General features: G+C 36.6%; 1 protein-coding gene across 16 annotated transcripts in view; it reads right to left on the bottom strand.

The window, feature by feature from the left end:
- DENND4A (DENN domain containing 4A) overlaps window positions 1-21,318 on the bottom strand; it is a 136,998-nt gene that overhangs the window by 62,126 nt on the left and 53,554 nt on the right. For 11 of the 16 annotated variants that reach the window (XM_036258656.1, XM_036258632.1, XM_036258587.1 and 8 more), the window contains 6 exons: window positions 19,428-19,760; window positions 9,901-10,150; window positions 6,549-6,618; window positions 5,871-6,040; window positions 4,798-5,039; window positions 550-616 (listed from right to left, as the gene is read on the bottom strand). In XM_036258656.1, the coding sequence (XP_036114549.1) occupies window positions 550-616; window positions 4,798-5,039; window positions 5,871-6,040; window positions 6,549-6,618; window positions 9,901-10,150; window positions 19,428-19,738 (1,110 nt within the window). In that variant the 5' untranslated portion in view covers window positions 19,739-19,760. Of the gene's footprint in view, window positions 1-549; window positions 617-4,797; window positions 5,040-5,870; window positions 6,041-6,548; window positions 6,619-9,900; window positions 10,151-19,427; window positions 19,780-20,711; window positions 20,804-21,318 lie in introns of those variants that run through there. The other 5 variants (XM_036258571.1, XM_036258596.1, XM_036258578.1 and 2 more) reach the window with 4 other exon arrangements.

Raw genomic sequence — 21,318 nt, forward strand, 5'->3', positions numbered from 1 at the left:
GCCGGGGACAAACTGCAACCAAGGTACATCCCTTAGCGAGAACGGAACCTGGGTCTCTCCAGATCACAAGCCAACGCTCCAACTGCTGAGCCAAACTGGCCAGGGCAGAAAGAAACATCTCTTATCCTTTGAGACGACATGGAGGGACTTGGAGAGTATTATCCTAAGTGAAACAAGCCAAGCTGAGAAAGACAAATATCACATGATCTCACTTATTTGTGGAATATAATGAATATAACAGTCTGAGGAATGGGGTAGTCCCAGGGACGTGGAAGTGGAGTACAGACTGACAATCCCCAGAAGAGGGGTTTGGAGGGAGAGATAAACCACAGAACTTATATACATGTATGCAGGAACAATGGACATAGACAACAAAGCTGGGGACAGGGCGGGGAGAGTTGGGGAGAGGGATATCAGTAGGGGATAAAGGAAAAACATCTGTAACAAAAATAAATAAATTAAATAAAAAAATAAAATTGTTACTCTTATGTTACATTTGGACAGAGCCAATATTCATTCAACAGGGCACTTATATCAAGAAAATCTTACCTGAACTAAAATCCGTGGTCTCTGAGGAGATGGAAAAGGAACCTTGTGCATAAAATGAGAAATATGCCTTGAAAACAAACAAACAAAAAGCCAATTGATTCCAATGTGAGTACCATGTGCTACAAATGTCAAGATGTCACCACAAGTCCAAGTTAAGTTGAAAGTTCTGTGAACCTATACGAAATCCCTGTTACTATGAAAACAAGTGAACAAACAATGAAAAAGCATTTGTCCCATTAAAGTTACTTCTACCTAAATTCAATAACTTTAATGTTAATAGCTGTTCATACTCACCAATGTTTATGTTATGAATACCTCAAAAGCCATTTTAACTTTTACCTCTCCCTAAGTAGATAATATACAATGTATCACATATGTGGACATTAACAAAAAAGCTAATTCGTGCATTTTCGCGCATTCGTAATTTAGTTTTTTGTCAACTGCTCATATTTTAAAAGTGAGACACCATTTAGAATACCCCAGAAAAATGAGTTTAACTATTTCTAAAGGATGAACAATATACAGACACACATCGTTTTACTGAGCTTTGAGCTTCCCTTTACAGATGTTGCATTTTTTACAAACTAAATGCAAAACTTCCCACCAGCAAAAAGATTACAACTTGTTTTACTGCCATATTCACTTTATTAGTCTGGAACGGTTCCTCACAGTATCTCCAAGGTATTCCTGTACTTTCTATTAACAATAGGTTAAAAATTGTACTACTGACTTTATGTTTGTTTTTTTTTTCCAGAAGAAAATGTATAAAAAGCGAAATTGATGTGTTTTGTTTTGAACACTATGGAAAAGAAAAAAGCAACAATAGTGAAAAATCTTCCCTTTCTTTTTTTTTTTATTTTTTTATTTTTTTTTATCCTCACGCGAGGATATTTTTCCATTTTTTGTACAGATAGAGTGGGAGGGAGAGAGAGGAAGGGAGAGAGAGAGAGAAGCATCGATGTGAAAGGGACACATCGAGTGGTTGCCACCCGCACGACCGACCAGGGCCGGGGACAAACTGCAACCGAGGTACGTGCCCTTAGCGGGAACCGAACCCGGGTCTCTTCGGACCGCAGGCCGACGCTCTAACCGCTGAGCCAAACTGGCCAGGGCTTCCCTTTCTTTTTTTAAAGAAAAAAGTGATTTTATTTCTGCATTACTTTTCTCTTAAACATTATTTCAGAATCATCTTTGTTTCAGAACTGGGATAATTTCAACTGGATAGATAACATTAAAAGAGAAATTTATTAATTTTACAAATATTTTGACTGCTTGCTATTTATAAGACACTGCCAGACATTGTGGGCATTATAAAAAAGGCATATACTACCACGAAGGTATGCATAACCTAAGGAAAAACGATAAGGGGAATGGGTTCCAGAGGACACACGTTTGTTTGAATTATCTAAAGTAGTCAGAACAGCAGAAAACAAAAGTGAACATCTAAAGATCTCTAAGACCCATTCATGGAGGATCTTCAATGTCAAAACTATTTATTTTTTAAATCCTCATCCTTGGATATATATATTGATTTTGAGGAGAAGGGAAGAGAAGGTAAGGGAAGGAAAGGGAAAAGAAGGGACAAGGGACTGGAAGAGAAGAGAAGAGAGAGGGGCCAAGGCAAAACTATTTTTATAGTAAGGTTTCGTTTACCTCTTTCACTGTATTGATATTTGCACTGATGGTGAAAAAGCATTGTGGATAAAACTGCTGACATCTTACTATGAATCAAGGCACCAAACTGTATCAGTACTCATTGTATTCAGTTTCACTTAAAAATGTTTTTGATTAAACAATAAATATTATTAATTTTATTAAATTTTGACACTATTTATTTATTTATGTATACTATTTATTTATGTATATTAATTTATCTATATATGTATTTATCCTCACTCAAGGATATGTTCTTCATTGATTCTAGAGAGAGGAAGGGAGAGAGAGAAACATGGGATCCAAGGCCTCCCATATGCACCCTGACTGGGGATCAAACCTGCTGGACCTTTTGGTGTACAGGATGATGCTCCAACCGAGCCACACTGGCCTGGGCTGCAATGTACTTAAAAAAAAAAAAATTCTATGAAAGGGGAAGTATACATAAAGCATATCTGCTATGCAAAGCAGTACAATGGTTGTCTTGAAGAAAAGCATTTGTGTGACTGAGTCCGCAGCAACATTTGGTCCATGCCAAAATTCCTTAATATTTGGTTCTATGAAAAATGGTACATGACAAATTGTTCTTGATATCTGGTCCTGTGAAAAACATCCAAGCTTTGAAAACGTCTTTGGGTTCAGATAGCCCATAACATTTATTTATACTTTTGGTAGGATTAAGACATAACAAAACACTATCAAATTTTACTGATCCAATAATTGTGTCATGGCTGTATTGCCAATAACCCTTTTTGCCTCAGTAACCTAGCTGGCAATGGCACATGGGGTAGAGTAGATGAGTCAACATGGATCAAATGTTTCCATGGATGCTTTGGACAGAACCAAATGTCTGCTGATCGCTATAATAAACACTTATTATGTCTGGGTGCAGTGACAAAAAGGAAAACCCACAATTTTCTGAAAAAACTATTTAAACGTCTTCCCTTTTCCACCTACTTATCTGTGTAAGGCCAGGTTCATATACTTCAACCCAAACAACATATTGCAACAGATTAAATATAGAAGCACACATGAGAACCTGTGTTCAATTAATCCAGACATTAGATTTGTAAAAATGTAAAAAAATGTCATTCTTCTAATTTTTTGTGTGCGTTAGAGAACAGTTACTTTGAAAAAATTTAAAATAAAAAAATATATATATGTTAACATGTAATGGGTTTATTATGTTTAAAAATAAAATTTATATATATATATAAATTTTATATATATATATATATATATATGTATATTTTTATCCTCACCCAAGGACATTTTTCCATTTTTTGTTCAGGTAGAGTGGGAGGAAGAGAGAGGAACAGAGAGAGAGAGAGAGAAACATCGATGTGAAAGGAACACATCGAGTGGCTGCCACCCGCACAACCGACCAGGGCCGGGGACAAACTGCAACCGAGGTACGCGCCCTTAGCGGGAATCGAACCCTGGTCTCTCAGGACCGCAGGCCAATGCTCTAACCGCTAAACCAAACCGGCCAGGGCTAAAATTAATATATTTTTAAGTTCTCAGTTGTAATTTCTATTATACAACGTATCATATCAACAGATATAACAATTAAAGAAAAGCTCTTTGAGGTCCTCAGTTTTTAAGAGTATAAAGGGGTCCTGAGACCAAAAACACCTGAGAACAGCTGCAATGAAATACTGAGATTAGAAAAGTGCAAGGAAAAATTAAAGAGTAATCTTGTACACCAACTGTTCTTATGATAATTCTATCATTTTCTAACTGTCATTACAGTCAGAGAATTCTGCCTAAGAACACAAAAGAGCTTAAGTGATTGATGGAATGAAATAAACAATAGTCAGACAATGGAGGTATTTAGATCTCATTTGCGTCAAATTTTAGTGCATGAAACATTATTCAATGTTAATGATTTTAAAATAAATCACTAAAATTGTAGAAAAGAATAAAGAATGCACTTATTTAATTTTTCCTTTAAATTCATGACATCTAAAAATAGTAAGAAATATTTGTAAAGGTTCATAATAAACCCAAGTTGTGTATAAAATAAGAATTACAAAACTTTTTATAAAATTCCAATTAGGATCTCCGAACTCCACAAGAACATAAAAAAATGAAACAATTATTTTGTTAGAGATGAAAAAAAAAAAACCATGGCTGTAAAAGTATAATACATAAATATTTCTGATTGCCCTAGCCGGTTTGGCTCAGCAGTTGGAGCGGCAGCCTGAGGACCAAAGAGTCTTAGGTTCAATTCTGGTCAAGGGCACGTACCTCGGTTGCAGTTCCATCTCTGGCCCTGGTCATGGTCCTGTGGGGGGCGGCCAGTCAATGTGTGTCTCTCACATTGATGTTTCTTTCCCTCCCTCCCTCCCTCCTTTCCTCCCTCCCAGTCTATCTGAAGATAAATGGAAAAATGTCCTCAAGTGAAGATTTAAAATATATATATATATATATATATATATATATATTCCTGATAGAAACAACCAAACTCTTTTTTTTCAAATAACTCCTGACAAATCTAGTTTCCATATAAAATTTACCAGTACAATTCAATTACCAATACAAATATACTAGTGTAGTATGTCAAATTTTGAACCAAGAAGGCTTCTAACTTACTTCTCAATTGGAAGGACATGAGGTCCAGAGATGGAATAACGATACAAAAAAGTCAGAAACTTTCTGAATGCATCAAAAAAAGGCCAGTGAGAAAGAAGACAGATGCATTTATTAGTGTGAACTGTTTTGGAACCATCAGACTTCCCATCTGCTGATTTTGCTAAACCCAAAAGAAGTCTCTGTTTTTCTGTGAGATTCTCCTCAGGATATGGTTCATAAAACTGAATAGCAGCACCATAGACCTGGAAAACAAGTAACATACTTACTAAATACACCTTATATTATTTATTCAAATCACACCATTAGTTAAATATTTAATGGATAAGCCATGATGAGCCAGGCCATTATGAGCTATTATATGCTTATGAGTCAGGCAAGGTGCCAGGTACTAGGAACACAGTAGTGAATAGACATCACTCTTTGTTTTCTTGATGTACATTAAAAAATATAATAAAAATTTAAAACTATACAAGTGTTACTCTCACATCTCCTTATTTTAAAAAAAGTGTTTCAATTAAATTACATTTGTTTCATAGAGAGTAAAATAAATTGTATCAATATTCTCTATAAGAAAATGATTAAGAACTATTATTTAGTAAGCAGTGGGACAATTTTAAATAGGGAAATACAAATTCCAACTTAAGGCAATTCACTGAATTTCTCTAGACTTTAATTTCTCAATCTGTAAAATGATAATGTCAGACTAGATAATTTCCAAGGTCCCTTCCAACAATAATAGTCTATGATTCTAAATAGTATTGCATATTTAATTATGTCTTTTGTATTACTTTCAAAGCTTCTGTATCACATAAAATAAAGGAATGAAGGATCATTATTTAACAAATGAAAAATCTTTCACCACATTCACAAGAAAGCATTTGGGTATTTGGAATAGAATGAAACTTACCTTTTCCTTGTCCCTGGATATAGTTACTTTAACCAAAAGAAAGAGGTTTGTAAAATAGATTCAACTTAACCAGTTATGTTTTTCTACTGTTCCTTTCATTATAAAAAAAGTTAAATTTAAAATGTACAAGAAATCTACCAATATAACTTGTTAAAACACACAGTACCTTTTCAGCTGAGGCTCCAGTTAACACAAATGTAGAAAATACAGGGAGCGGGTATTTGCTGTTTGATGGCCAACATTCAATTGTTGCACCCATTGGTAAACAAAATAGGGGAACAGATTCTGGAAGTGAGAATGACTCATAATCTTCTTGAGGATATCTACAAATCAGACCTATAAAAACAACAATAAATGTTAGGTTATCATCTCTTGAATTTAGGTGCACCTAAATAAGATCAGTATGTTTGCTATTTTGAGGTTTCTGACAATTGAACATTTCAGCTATGTATTAAAAATCACAAATTAGTTTATAATATTTCAGATTACTATAAAACAATTACATATGAACTACAGATTTGACTAAATTTGATGTAAATGTAAAAGAAATATTAATTTAACTGGAAAATACTTTTCCATATTTTCTACTGATTTAAAAACTTAAGAGAACTAATTTCTACTTATTATTTATTTAAACCTAATGTTTTTAAAAAATCCTGCCTTCTTTTAATATTAATCTTCCAATAACTGTATGGGTGAAAACAAAACAGAATCAAAAGACATGGGTTGTGTAGTTCCAGTCTTGACACTAACACAATGTAAGACAGGTTTTGTTTATTCTTTAATATTATTGGGCCCCATAATACACTTATATATTAAGTATCCCATGAAAAATTATACTTACCAGCTTTGTAAGATATCGTGTTAGTTTTTGCCACTGATTTTTTATAACATAAGTATACTGCTGATCCCCACTGAATTAAAAAAAAGAAAATACCATTAATTTTAAAAGGTAATAACTTAATAAAATAAAATCTCTTATTTTTTTAGATGTGTTATCTAAGATGTAAAAGAGTGCTCTCTGTTAGCTATTTTCAGTTGGTTATTTTGTGAGCATTTTACTGGAGTTATTGCCCATTTTTCTGTCAGAAGTCAAATCTAACTGCAATAACATGAAAATATGACCCTTTAAAATAAAATTAAGCCACAAAAATTTAGATTTTATGCTAAGTCCAAAATTTGGGCAGAAGTGATTAACTAAGAAATACCACTTGTGTGTCTACCTTCCTTTTGATTCCATAAAACCCTTTTCAGATAGATATTGCCAGCTTTTTCTGCAGCTCTTTATACCAAAACTCAACAGGAGTAATTTGCCATATCCTTTTTCTTATATCCCATTCTCTCCTGAATCCATTCCAAAACAGGTTTTAATTTCACCATTCCTTAGAAGAACACCTTGACAACTTTAACGATACCAAATCTAATACAGGAGTTAATTTCTAGTCTTCATTTTATTCAACCTCTCAGAAAATTGTTTTTTTTTTTTTTATCCTCACCTGAGGACAGTTTTCCATTTTTTGTTCAGATAGAGCGGGAGGGAGAGAGAGAGAGAAACATCGATGTGAAGGGACACATCGAGTGGCTGCCACCCGCACGACCAACCAGGGCCGGGGACAAACTGCAACAGAGGTACGTGCCCTTAGCGGGAACCGAACCCAGGTCTCTCTGTACCGCAGGCCGATACTCCAACCGCTGAGCCAAACCGGCCAGGGCTCAGAAAATTTTGATACCACTAATAACTCCCTTCCTGGAACATTTTATTTTCTTGGCTTTTGAGGCATCACATTCTTCTGGTCCCTCCTCCATCAAATCGCTGGCTACCTCACCCCTCAGTCTCCTTTTTTTAATCCTCACCTGGGGACATTTTTATTAATTTTTATAGAGAGAAAGGAAGGGAAGGAGAGAGAGAGAGATATCGATGGATTGTCTCCTGTACGCATCCCGACTGGGACTGAACCCGAAACCTAGGTATGTGACGTGACCAGGTATCAAACCCCCAATCTTTTGGTATACAGGATGACACTCCAACCAAATGAGACACCAGGCTAGGGCACTCATTCTCCTTTGCAGCATCCTCTCTCTTTTTCTGATCATTAATTGTGATCTCTTCTTGATCTCTTCTTTCCTTTCCTTTCTCTAAATGATCTCATACATTTAAATGATCCCATGGTTTTAAATAATTGCTGGCCACAACTCCACAAAAGGAAGATAAAGAATCCAATAAAAAAACGGGCAGAGGACCTAAAGAGACACCTCTCCAAACAGGACATACAAATGGCCAAGAGACATATGAAAAAATACTCAATGTCACTAATTATCAGAGAGATGCAAATTAAAACAACAATGAGGTATTACCACACACCTGCCAGAATGGCTGCCATCAATAAATTATCAAATAACAAGTGCTAGTGAGGGTGTGGAGAAAAGGGGACTCTAGTACACTGCTGGTGTAGCCACTATGGAAAACACTATGGTGTTACCTCAAAAAGTTAAAAATTGAACTGCCATTTGACCTAATGATACTGCTTCTAGGAATATATCCTAAGAAGCCTGAAACACCAATCAGAAAGAATATATGTACCCCTATGTTCATAGCAGCACTATTTACAATTGCTAAGATCTAGAAACAGCCCAAGTGTTCATCAACAGATGAGTGGATAAAAAAGCTGTGGTACATTCACACAATTGAATACTATGCAGCTATAAGAAAGAAAGATCTCTTATTCTTTTTTTTTTTTTTTTTTATCCTCACCCAAGGACATTTTTTTCCGTTTTTTGCACAGATAGAGTGGGAGGGAGAGAGAGAAACATCGACATGAAAGGGACACATCGAGTGGCTGCCACCCGCACGACCAACCAGGGCCGGGGACAAACTGCAACCGAGGTACATGCCCTTAGCGGGAACCGAACCCGGGTCTCTCCGGACCGCAGGCCGATGCTCTAACCGCTGAGCCAAACCGGCCAGGGCGAAAGATCTCTTATTCTTTGAGATGACATGGAGGGGCCTGGAAAGTATTATCCTAAGCAAAACAAGCCAATCAGAGAAAGACAAATATCACATTATCTCACTTATTTGTGGAATATAATGAACAAAACAAACTGATGAACAAAATAAACCCAGAGACACAGAAGTAGGGTACAGACTGACAACCTCAGAAGGGGGGTCAGAGAGAGGGGAGGGAAGAGATGAACCACAGAATTTATATGCATGTATGCATAACCATGGACATAGACAATGATGCTGGGGATGGGGTGGGCGGGGAGGAGGGGTGTGGAGGATCAGGAGGAGGGTGTCAATGGGGAAAAAAGGAGAAACATCTGTAACAAAAATAAATTAATTTAAAAAAAAGCTAAAAATAAATAAATAAATAACTGCTGCCCACAAAGGAGTTTTCTAGACTTAGCTGTAACTGAGATGAGGAAGACTGGATAAAGCAGATTTTGGGGTAAAGAAAAGAGTTCAGTTTTAGACATTTTAAGTTTGAAAAATCTATTAGACATCCAAGTGAAGAATCAAATGGAGCTAAGGTGAGAGGTCTAAAATGGAGATTTAACTTGGGAGATATTACCACTTGACATTAGGTGGTGACAGACATATTCACGCAGCACATTTCCTTACCTTCTTTGGGTCTCAACTCAAATGCCACTTTGTTATTTCATCACCTTATATGCAATAACAAAGCCTTCCTCTACCCTTCCCAGTCCTCCCTTTCACCCCTTTCTTGCTTTTCTTCCTTGCACAGCACTTACCACCATTTGGCATATTGTATATTTTCTTATTTATTATCTGCCTTTCACCAGTAAAATATAAGTTCCATGATGGCAAGGGCTTTGTTTTGTTCCCTAGTATATCTGTAGCACTTAAAACTGTGCCTGCTATGTAGAAATGTTTAATGAATGTGTGTTAAATGAGAAAGGACACGTTGTGCACACATGATAGAGTATCTGCATAAACCAGTGCATGAGGACAGATTCATAGCATTGAAGACAAATATACAGAGAAAATAAAGTTAAAAAAGGCTTTTTGCATAGCTCCTTTTGAAAGTACAACTAAAGTACTTTCCTAAAAATAAAATATCCAACATCTTTAAAAACATATTTTTAATTCAGTAATTATGCTATGCTGTTCTCCAAACATTTTACGTTATGATCTTTTCATCGATGGTTAATTTTATAAGTGCAAAAGAGTCACTTACCATACTATTATTGAGATTCTTGTCAACTTTGCAGAATGTGTGTGGTGGACTTTCTCCTTTACTGGGTATAATAATACATATGTCTGTGACAGCCAACGTATTCTGAGTCATGTTTTCAGAGGCTCTTCGGTAAGTGATATAAATTTTTTGTGAGGAGGTACTGCCGCTAATATTTGCAGGGCGTCCATAGGGAGTACTCTGAATAATTTCACACCCCTGTTTCAATCTTTCCTTCCAGTCATATAAAACCCTACAAAATAAATAAAATCAATAAATACACAAACACAAAGCACTCTCAAATATAAAAGGTAATATTATCAGATTTCATGAACTGATCCTTAAATGCAGCCCAGATTCCAATCTTATTGCAAATTTGAATTGCATAGTCTCATACAAAAGTAAAGGTTAACTGTTTTCTCTACCAAAAATTTAAATAATGTAAGAAGAATTCAGATTACCTATGTGTTTTGTTGACATAAACCAAAGTATGACATAAATCAAAGGATGTAAAGGTGCTTGTTTTAGCATTTCATTTAATGGATGTATTTATATATTTATGTCTCTAAAACCAAGCATCTTCTTGAAAAAAGCAACTTTGTATTGTGGCCAAAATTAAAATCTTTCAAAAGGCTTCTATAACAAGAAGGTGTAAAACCTGTATGCACACTTTTACTTCCAATACTTCCCTCAGGTTTAAGAGATAATTTTAGGCTTTCAAAATAGAAAATAACCTCAAATTTTTTTCCTTCTTTTTATTTTATTTTATTTTTTTTATCCTCATCCGAGGACATTTTTCCATTTTTTGTTCAGGTAGAGTGGGAGGGAAAGAGAGGAACAGAGAGAGAGAGAGAAACATCGATGTGAAAGGAACACATCGAGTGGCTGCCACCCGCACAACCAACCAGGGCCAGGGACAAACTGCAACCGAGGTATGCGCCCTTAGCGGGAACCGAACCCGGGTCTCTCAGGACCGCAGGCCAAAGCTCTAACCGCTGAGCCAAACCGGCCAGGGCAAATTTTTTTCCTTCTTTAAATTTTTTTTTCTTTATTGTTTTAGAGAGAAAGGACGGAAGAAGGAGAGAGAGATAGAAACATTGATGAGAGAGAACACTGACTGGCCGCCTCCTGTATGACCCCCACTGGGGATTTGGCCCACAACCTGGGCATGTGTCCTGACAGGGAATCAAACCAGTGACCTCTTGGTGCATGGGTCGCCTCTCAACCAGTGAGCCACACCAGCTGGGCTTTCCTTCTTCTTTATTATGGTAAAATATAGGCTTTTCATAATGGACAAGCCAGCATCCATTCTACTTAAAGTACTTGGGGACACAAAGAAAATGTCATGTTTGAATAATATAGTTTAATTCTTTCATAGAATTCACTGATTAGACTTTAAAGCTAAGTCTTTGGAATCAGTCAAAAAAAATTTTAAAGGTCTACTACATATTAAGTGTTTTGCTATAGAAACCGTTAAAACAGGCAATGTCCCCAACATCAGTCAGTATTCCCTTTTATAAAATCCCATTACAGAAAGAAAATTTAGTGTCAGAAATTAGTTAAATTATTTCTTTCTAATATAAGTTTTAATTTCCCTTTTTGTCCTAGCTGTCAGCAAAGAAAAAACATTTTCTCAAAATTTTATTTGGAAAATTTAGAGCTAAATTGGATGCTTAATCAGAGCAACTGTGTTTATCCTATTGTTGGCTTAACTATTCCTCCTCCTCAATTTGATCTTGCTTTATTTCTCTCTCTCTTTTTTTTTTTTATCCTCACCCGAGGACATTTTTCCATTTTTTTTGCACAGATAGAGTGGGAGGGAGAGAGAGGAAGAGAGAGAGAAACATCGACGTGAAAGGGACACATAGAGTTGCTGCCACCCGCACGACCAACCAGGGCCGGGGACAAACTGCAACCAAGGTACATGCCCTTAGCGGGAACCGAACCCGGGTCTCTCCGGACCGCAGGCCGATGCTCTAACCGCTGAGCAAAACCGGCCAGGGCTCTCTCATTGTTTTAAATCTTTAAAAAAGGCATTGTAACAGAGCAATTACACACATCTAAATTCAAATTCCTACCACTTGTTACCAGCTATACTATCATAGGCAGTTATACTTAATCTCCAAGACTTAAGTTACTCAGCTGTAAAATTTAAAATTCTAACTCATAGGATCTTGAGAAAATTAAATGAGAGTATATTTAAGATCTCAATAATAGTGTCTGGTACACAGACGCTCAATTGAAAACAAGAAAATAAAAATACAACACAGGAAAAAAAATCCACCATTTATTACCTCAAATTCTTAAAGATATGGAATTTAAATGTATATGATATATATGATACTTATTTTCTTATCAGATATTGTGCTGTTGTATATATTTTGCATTACTATTTTTGATTTTTATATTGTTAGATAACTTTTCTTGTCTAAACTATAAGCTTTTACGGATACAAACTAAATATTAAAAATTGGCTGCATCTTAAAAATATTTTTATCCTTACCCGAGGACGTTTTTTTGCATTTATCTTCAGATAGAGCGAGAGGGAGAGAGGGGAGGAAGAGAGAGAGAGAGAAACACCTATGTAAGAGAGACACATCGAGTGGCTGCAACCCACACAGCCCCAACCAGGGCTGGGGGCAAACTGCAACCGAGGTACATGTCCTAAGTAGGAACCTAACCTGGGACTCTCTGGTCCACAGGCCGACACTCTAACCACTGAGCAACACCAGTCAGAGTGGTTGCATTTTTATACACCAATAAATGAATTACCAGAAAGGGAAACTAAAAAAAATTTCCACTTACAATTGCATTAAAAAAATACCTAGGAATAAATTTAATCAAGGAGGTAAAAGACCAGTATTCAGAAAATTATAAGACACCTAAAAAAGAAACTGAAAAAGATACAAATAAATGAAAGCATATACCATGCTCATGGATAGGAAGAATTAACATCATTAAAATATCCACACTATCCAAAGCAATTTATAGATTCAATGCAATTCCTATCAAATACCAATGGTGTATTTCACAGAACTAGAACAAATATTCTAAAATTTTATATGGAACTACAAAATATCCTAAATAGCCACAACAATCTTGAGAAGTACTGAATTGGAGGTAACACCCTATCTGGTATCAAACTATACTACACGGCTAGAGTAATCAAAACGGCATGGTGCCCTGGCCGGTTTGGCTCAGCGGTTAGAGCGTCGGCCTGCGGTCCTGAGAGATCTGGGTTCGGTTCCCGCTAGGGCGCATACCTCGGTTGCAGTTTGTCCCCGGCCCTGGTCGGTTGTGCGGGTGGCAGCCACTCGATGTGTTCCTTTCACATCATGTTTCTCTCTCTCTCTCTGTTCCTCTCTCTCCCCCCCACTCTACCTGAACAAAAAATGGAAAAATGTCCTCGGGTGAGGATTGAAAAAAGAAAAAAAAAAAACAATAGCATGGTAGCCCTGGCCGGTTTGGCTCAGCGGTTAGAGCATTGGCCTGTGGTCCGGAGAGACCCGGGTTCGGTTCCCGCTAAGGGCATGTACCTCGGTTGCAGTTTGTCCCCGGCCCTGGTTGGTCGTGTGGGTGGCAGCCACTCGATGTGTCCCTTTCACGTCGATGTTTCTCTCTCTCTCTATCTTCCTCTCACTCTACCTGAACAAAAAAGTGGAAAAATGTCCTCAGGTGAGGATAAAAAAACAAACAAACAAACAGACAAAAACAGCATGGTACTGCCATAAAAACAGACATGTAGATCAATGGAAGAGAACAGAGAGCCCAGAAATAAACTCATACCTATATGGTCAATTAATATTTGACAAAGGAGATAAGAACACACAATGGCATAAAAACAGTCTATTCAATAAACAGTGTTGGGAAAATTGGACAGATACAAGCAAAAAAAAAAAAAAAAAAGAAAGAAAAAGAAAAAGAAACTAGATCACCTCTTACACCATATACAGTACAAGAATAAACCCAAAATGTATTAAAGACTTAAATGTAAAACATGAAACCATAAAACTCCTAGAAGAAAGCATAGGCAGTAAAATATTGGACAGTTCTCTTATTAATATTTTTTTCTGATATATCTCCTATGGCAAGGGAAATAAAAGAAAAAAATACACAAATGGGAACACATCAAACTAAATAGTTTTTGTACAGCAAAAGAAAACCATCAACAAAATAAAAAGACAACCCACTGAATGGAAGAAAGTATTTGCCAATGATACATCTGATAAGGGGTTAAGATCCAAAATTTATAAAGAATTCATACAACTAACACCAAAAAAAAAAAAAAAAAAATCCAATTAAAAAATGGGCAAAGACTGGCCGGTTTGGCTCAGCAGTTGGAGTGTCGGCCTACAGTCCAGAGAGACCCCGGTTTGGTTCCCTCTAGGGGCACATACCTCGGTTGCAGTTTGTCACCAGCCCTGGTTGGTCATGCGGGTGGCAGCCACTCGATGTGTCCCTTTCACGTTGCTGTTTCTCTCTCTCTCCCCCTCCTACTCTGTCTGAACAAAAAGTGGAAAAATGTCCTTGGGTGAGGATAAAAATGGGCAAAGAACCTGAATAGACACTTCTCTAAAGAGGACATACAGATGACCAATAGACATATGAAATACCATCAATAAATCAACAAACAAGTGTTGTCAAGGATGTGGAGAAATGGAAACCCTTCTACACTGTTGGTGGGAATGAGGATTGGTGGAGCCACTATGGAAAACAGTATGAAAGTTCCTCAAAAAATTAAAAATGGAACTGCCTTATGACCCAGCAATTCTACTTCTGAGTATGTCCGAAGAAACCCAAAACACTAATTTGAAAGAAAACATGCATCTTTATGTTCATTGCAGTATTATTTGCAATTGTCAAGATTTGGGAGCAACCAAGTGTCCATCAATAGGCAAGTGGATAAAAAAGCCATGGTAAGTATATACAATGGAATATTATTCAGCCATAAAAAAGAATGAAATTTTATCATTTGCGACAGCATGGATGGACCTAGAGGGTATTTTTCTAATTGAAATAAGTCAGTTAGAGAAAAAAAAAATACCATGTTTTCACTTATATGTGGAATCTAAAGAATAACATAAACAAACAAACAAACTAGAAACTGACCTACAGATACAAAGAACAGACTAATGGTTGCCAGAGGGAAGGAGGGTTGAGGGACTTGGTTAAAAAGGTCAAGGGATTGAGAGGTACAAATTGGCAGTTATAAAATATTCATGGGGCACTGGTCAGTTTTGCTCAGTGGTTATAGCATCAGCCTGTGGATCAATGAGTCACAGGTTCGATTTCAGTCAAGGGCATGTACCTCAGTTGTGGTTTGTCCCTGGCCCCAGTTAGGGTTGTGAAGGAGGCAACCAGTTGATGTGTCCCTTTCATATCGATGTTTCTCACTCTCTCTGTCTCTCTTTCCCTCCCTCTCATTCTATTTGAAGATAAATGAAAAATGTCCTTGGGTCAGGATTGAAAAAAATAAAAATAGTAATGGGGGTGTAAAGCACAGCATAGGAAATATGGTCAACACTGTAATAACTATGCATGGTGCCACGTGAATGCTGGAAATATCAGGGGAACACTTTGTAAGGTATATGACTGTGTGACCACTATGCTGACACCTGAAACCAATACAAAATAATACTGAATGTAAACTGTAATTAAAATAAATAAATAAATAAATAATCTGGAAGATTTTAAAGCAAGAATGATATCATAGTTTTCATAACGACAAACATATAGGGTAGCTATAAGAGTAGTTAATTTATTCATGTCAGTTCAAGTCCCTTTCTACTGAAGAGTCCTTTCTATGCTTGGAAAATTCCTCATCTCTACTCTAGGGAACTCCAACACTCAAATGAGAATCTGCAATGCTGCTTCCATTTTATCCACAAGCTAAAATTCTGATGATAGTCAGTAGTCACAGGAGCAACTTCCCTAATCTTTTGAAAACAAGATCTAACAGCTGGCTTACTTTCCCAAGCCATTTATTTACTAAATATGTAAATGTCATATGAAGCAATATAGTAGTTACTCTGCAACCAATTTTAAATTATTGCAATTAATTCATGCATTAACAAACTAAAGACTGATTTTTAATGTAACTTTTTTATGTCATCCATTACATGATAGAATTTTAAAGTAGAAGAAAATTCAGGAGCTCTATCTTCCCTTGGGTGTTAGTAAACATGACTACATATCCTCTTTCAGACTTAATATATTAAGAGATGGAACTTTTATAGCCCTTCTGGTGACATCAGTAGGGATGTCAACAAATTCCTTATTTCTAACCAAAATATTGTAAGTGAAGAGCCCATCCCTCTTTGTAACATAGCAATGAAAATGAGAAGGCTGATCTTCATTCCTTATAAATGCTTCATCTATTTTGAAGACATTCTTAGAGCTACTACTGGCCTTCTGTTGATCTTTCTCTTTCAGTTTTCTTGTGGGAATCTTATTTTTCTACCTTTTAAATTTTATTCCTCTTTTACTAAAAAAATTATATATCTTCACATTTATATAACCCTCTTTTACATATATGTAAAATATGCATACATTCTTTTAAAATGAATCCCAGTTTTGCAGAAACTGACATGCTGATCTTAAAAGTCCTATGAAAATTCAAAAGACCCAGAATAGCCAAAACAATCTTTTTTTAAAAAAACATTGACTGGCTGCCTCCCATCTGGGATCACACCTGCAACCCAGGTACGTGCCCTCAACCGGGAATGAAACCCGTGGGCTGGCGCTCTAACCACTGAGTAACTCAGCCAGGATGCCAAAACAATCTTGAAAAAGAAGAACAAAGTTGGAATACTTACACTCCAATGTAAACACTTACTACAAAGCATAGTAATAAAAACTGTGTAGTACTGGCCTAAGGACAGACATGTAGATAAATGAAATAGAACTGAGAGTCAGAAATAAACCCATACATCTATGGTCGATTAATTTTTTTTTTTTTCCATTTTTTTTTTTTGTACAGATAGAGTGGGAGGGAGAGAGAGGAAGAGAGAGAGAGAGAGAGAGAAACATCGACGTGAAGGGACACATCGAGTGGCTGCCACCCGCACGACCAACCAGGGCCGGGGACAAACTGCAACCGAAGTACGTGCCCTTGGCGGGAACCGAACCCGGGTCTCTCCGGACCGCAGGCCGACGCTCTAACCGCTGAGCCAAACTGGCCAGGGCGATTAATTTTTGAAAATAGGAGAATATTCTCTTCAGCAGATGGTGCTGGGACAAATGAATAGCCACATGCAAAACAGTAAGATTGGATCCCTTTCTCAACCATATAAAAAAATTAATTCAAAATGGATCAAAGACCTAAATATAAAGGCTGAACCTGTAAAACTCTTAGACAAAAACTTAGATGTAAATCTTCATGACCTTAGATTCATAAAAGCCTTCTTAGATATGACACTAAAACATAAGCAACAAAAGAAAACATAATCAAATCAGACCTCATCAAAATTAAAAACTTTTCAGCTTCAAAAGATACCAGAAAGAAACTGAAAAGACAGCCCACAGAATGGGAAGAAATATTTGTAAATCAGGTAACTGGTAAGGAATTGCATCTAGAATATGTAAAGAATTCTCAACAGTAAAAAGATAACCCAATTTAAAACAGGAAGAAGACTCTGAAGACATTTCTCTAATGATATACACATGGCCAATAAGCACACGAAAGATGATCAGCATGATCACCCATCAGGTGAATGCAAATCAAGACCACAATGAGATGCCACTTCACATCCATTAGGACAAGTATAATCAAAATGCCAACAAAATACTGGCTTAGATGTGGAGAAATTGGAATCTTCATACAGTGCCAGGTGAAAATGCAAAGTGATACAACTGCTTTGGAAAACAGTCTGGCAGTTTCTCAAAAGGTTAAACACACAGTTGCCATAGGACCCAGCAATTCCACTTCTGAGTAAATACACAAGAGAAATGAAGACATGTGTCCATACAAAAACTGGTACGTGAATATTTCCAGCAGCATTGTTTATAATAGCCAAAAAGTGGAAACAACCCACAATCAACTGATGAAAGAATAAATTAATTGTGGTGCATCCACAAGATGGAATATTATTCAGTTATATAAAGGAATCAAGTATTGACACATACTACAACATGGATAAACCTTGAAAACATTATGTTAAGGAAAAGCAGGCAGACACACACCACACACACACACGCGCGCGCGCACACACACGCAATTCCATTTATATAAAATGTCCAGAATAGGTAAATCTACAGAGACAGAAAGTAGACTACTGATTGCCTAGAGCTGAGGGGGTTAGGGAGAATTGGATAGTAAGTACAGGATTTATTTTTGTCATGATAAAAACATTCTAAAATTAACTGTGGTGATGGTTGTATAACTCGATAAATATACTAAACTACTGACTTGTACACATTAAATGGGTGAATTGTACAGTATATAAATTATATCTCAATAAAGCTGTTATATGAAAAAGGAACCCCACATTCATACAGTATCCTAAGGAAAGCACTCATTTACCTCAAGATCCTTGTTTGATGCATACAGACTTTTATCCATTTATAATGATCATTATAGTGGATGCTTAAAAACCATCCTTTTCTAGTACTTTAAAAATAATTTAAAATTTTATGATCAGGATAATACATTAATTTTCTGGTACTTTTCTGTAAACGTTTTTCAAATTCTGTCCCCTTCCTTTAAAAGAAAGAAACTCAAACAAGATGAAAGTGCTGGGAACCTTGTAGGACAAAGGGACACTGAAAAGGTGTAATGAACACAGTGATAGAATACAGGCTTCTGGATATATACATATCTATTTTTCTAAAACTGCCATATAACTATTAATGAAAAATTTAAACAGTTAACTTTAAAATCTATAAGGCATATTATTTGGATCTATAACAATAATACTAATTATTATTATTTTGGTACGTGCCCCTAGCAGGAACCGAACCCAGGACTCTCTGGTCTGCAGGCCAACACTCCAACTGCTGAGCCAAACCGGCCAGGGCTAATTATTATTATTTTTAATACTCATCTAAGGATTATGTTTTCAATGAATTTTTAGAGAGAGAGGAAATGAGAGAAAGAGAGAGAAACATCAATGTGTGAAACAAATATCAATCAGTTGCCTTCTGTTCACACCCCAACTGAAGATCAAACACACAACCTAGGTATGTGCCCTGACCGAGAATCAAACTCAAAACCATTTTTTGGTGCACAGGACGACACTCTAACCTAAATGCATCACCCAGCCAGGTCAGCAATAATTATGTTTTCAAAAAGACTTACCCCATCCCAGCCAGTGTGGCTCACTGGTTGAGCACTGACCCATGCACCAATAGGTCGCTGGTTTGATTCCTGGCTGGGGCACACACACACCTGGGTTGCAGGATCCATCCCTCGTAGGAGCTGTGCAGAGGCAGCCAATCAATGTTTCTATCTCTCTCCCCCTCTCCCTTCCTCTCTCTCTCTAAAAAGCAATAAGTATATATATTTTTTTAAAAGAGGAAAAAAAATGACTTACCCCAGATCTGTAAGTGGAGGCTTATCTCTTCCTCTTCTATAGCAAAGGTAAATCTGTGGTCCTACAAGACTTCCATTACTGAGGTCAGCTGACAATCCAGATGGAGTAACATCAATACACATGTAATCCCGTGGCACTTCCTCACCAAGAGATTTAATAATAACTGAAACATCTGTGATAGGTTCTTTTGGTTTAGCAACTTTATGACAGGCATCATTGAAGTGAATTTCTTCTTCAAAAGGCTTTGAAACATCGGTTAATCCTGCTACAACGAAGTAGTCAGCAACACGAGGCCCCTTATCTTCAATCATCTTCCATTACAGAAGGTTATATCTAAAAGGAAAGTAGAAGACTAGTATTTTCCTATAGTAAGCCAAATAAATATAAGTGGTTTAAGTGCAAATAAAAATAAAAAACTGCAAAAACAGTACTACCTCCTTGATAAATACACTCGTATACATTTCACTTTCATACATAAAAAGTATGTCTTTTTAAAAAAATGAGAATATATGAATTAGAAAAAAATCTTTGAAAATAAAAAAGTGAAAATAAAGTTAGTATTATTTATGACTATAAAAGTAATGTAAGAATTTCCATTTTGGGCAATATGGATGCCTAGATTACCTAAATAGACAGAAAATAAAACCCCTATATCCTTTTAAATGCATAGATTAACATGTAAAAATGTAAGGGAAATTCCCAGGGTCCAAAAACAGTAAGCAAACCAAAGGCCAGAATGCAGTAATATAAGCTGATATCAAGTAGGGGAAGTTTGCTGACCACCTCAGTAATCATGGGGTTTGTGTTTTAAAAGAGCCCTGGCCGGTTTGGCTCAGCGGTTAGAGCGTCGGCCTGCGGTCCTGAGAGACCCGGGTTCGGTTCCCGCTAAGGGCGCGTACCTCGGTTGGTTTGTCCCCAGCCCTGGTCGGTTGTGCCGGTGGCAGCCACTCGATGTGTTCCTTTCACGTCGATGTTTCTCTCTCTCTCTCTCTGTTCCTCTCTCTCCCTCCCACTCTACCTGAACAAAAAATGGAAAAATGTCCTTGGGTGAGGATAAAAAAAAAAAAAAAAAAAAGATATCACAGAAACAGGAGACAAAACCCTGAGATCACATAAGATAGGAAACTGAGACAAGAGCCTCAAAGGACTATATCCTCAGTTCAAGAGTGAATTTTTAAAATCCATCTACTGGTATAGGGATTATATAATAAAGTTTGCCTCAATTTGGGCCCTGCTTTAGAGGGTAAAAAATCTCTGTGAATGTATAACAATAGGCCTACTCACACTTGGATTTGAGATTTGACCTTAAGCCATGGTCCCAGGAAAATCCAAACTGAAATATCAATAATAACTGTGTTCCCAGGCTAGTAATACCTCTGGGGAAGCAAATGCAAAATAGTTTTAGAGGGTACACCCTCAACCCAGGTTTTCCACAGATAAAGCCCAACTGAACATGACCTTCTATTTCAAAACCACAAAAACATACAAAGAAAAATCCACTCTGAATGAGTCTCAGCAGATACAACAAACAGAACTTCAAATAATAAAAGTAAGGCAGAGATTAAAACAGGAATGCATGCTTACAACAAATTCAGAGAAAAAATACACAAAGTAGAATCCATCATATACTTGCAAACACTTTAACAGCAAAATTTCCTTCAGTTGTCTAGTATCACTTAATCCTTATTTGTTTCTTTAACTAGATTACAACCCCACAGTGCTGTCATTACTTACATAAGTTATGAGAAGAAAAATAAGTTTAATTTACAACAAATATGTCCCAATATACGTCTCATGTTAGACTTAGTTCCAATAACTGCAAAGAAAGGATTCTGTGGACAAATTAGGTATATATACTATATGCCTCTTTTGTATACTTATGTTAAAATAT

Source organism: Molossus molossus, unplaced genomic scaffold, assembly GCF_014108415.1.
Source record: "Molossus molossus isolate mMolMol1 unplaced genomic scaffold, mMolMol1.p scaffold_m16_p_1, whole genome shotgun sequence".
NCBI classification, from domain to species: Eukaryota; Metazoa; Chordata; class Mammalia; order Chiroptera; family Molossidae; genus Molossus; species Molossus molossus.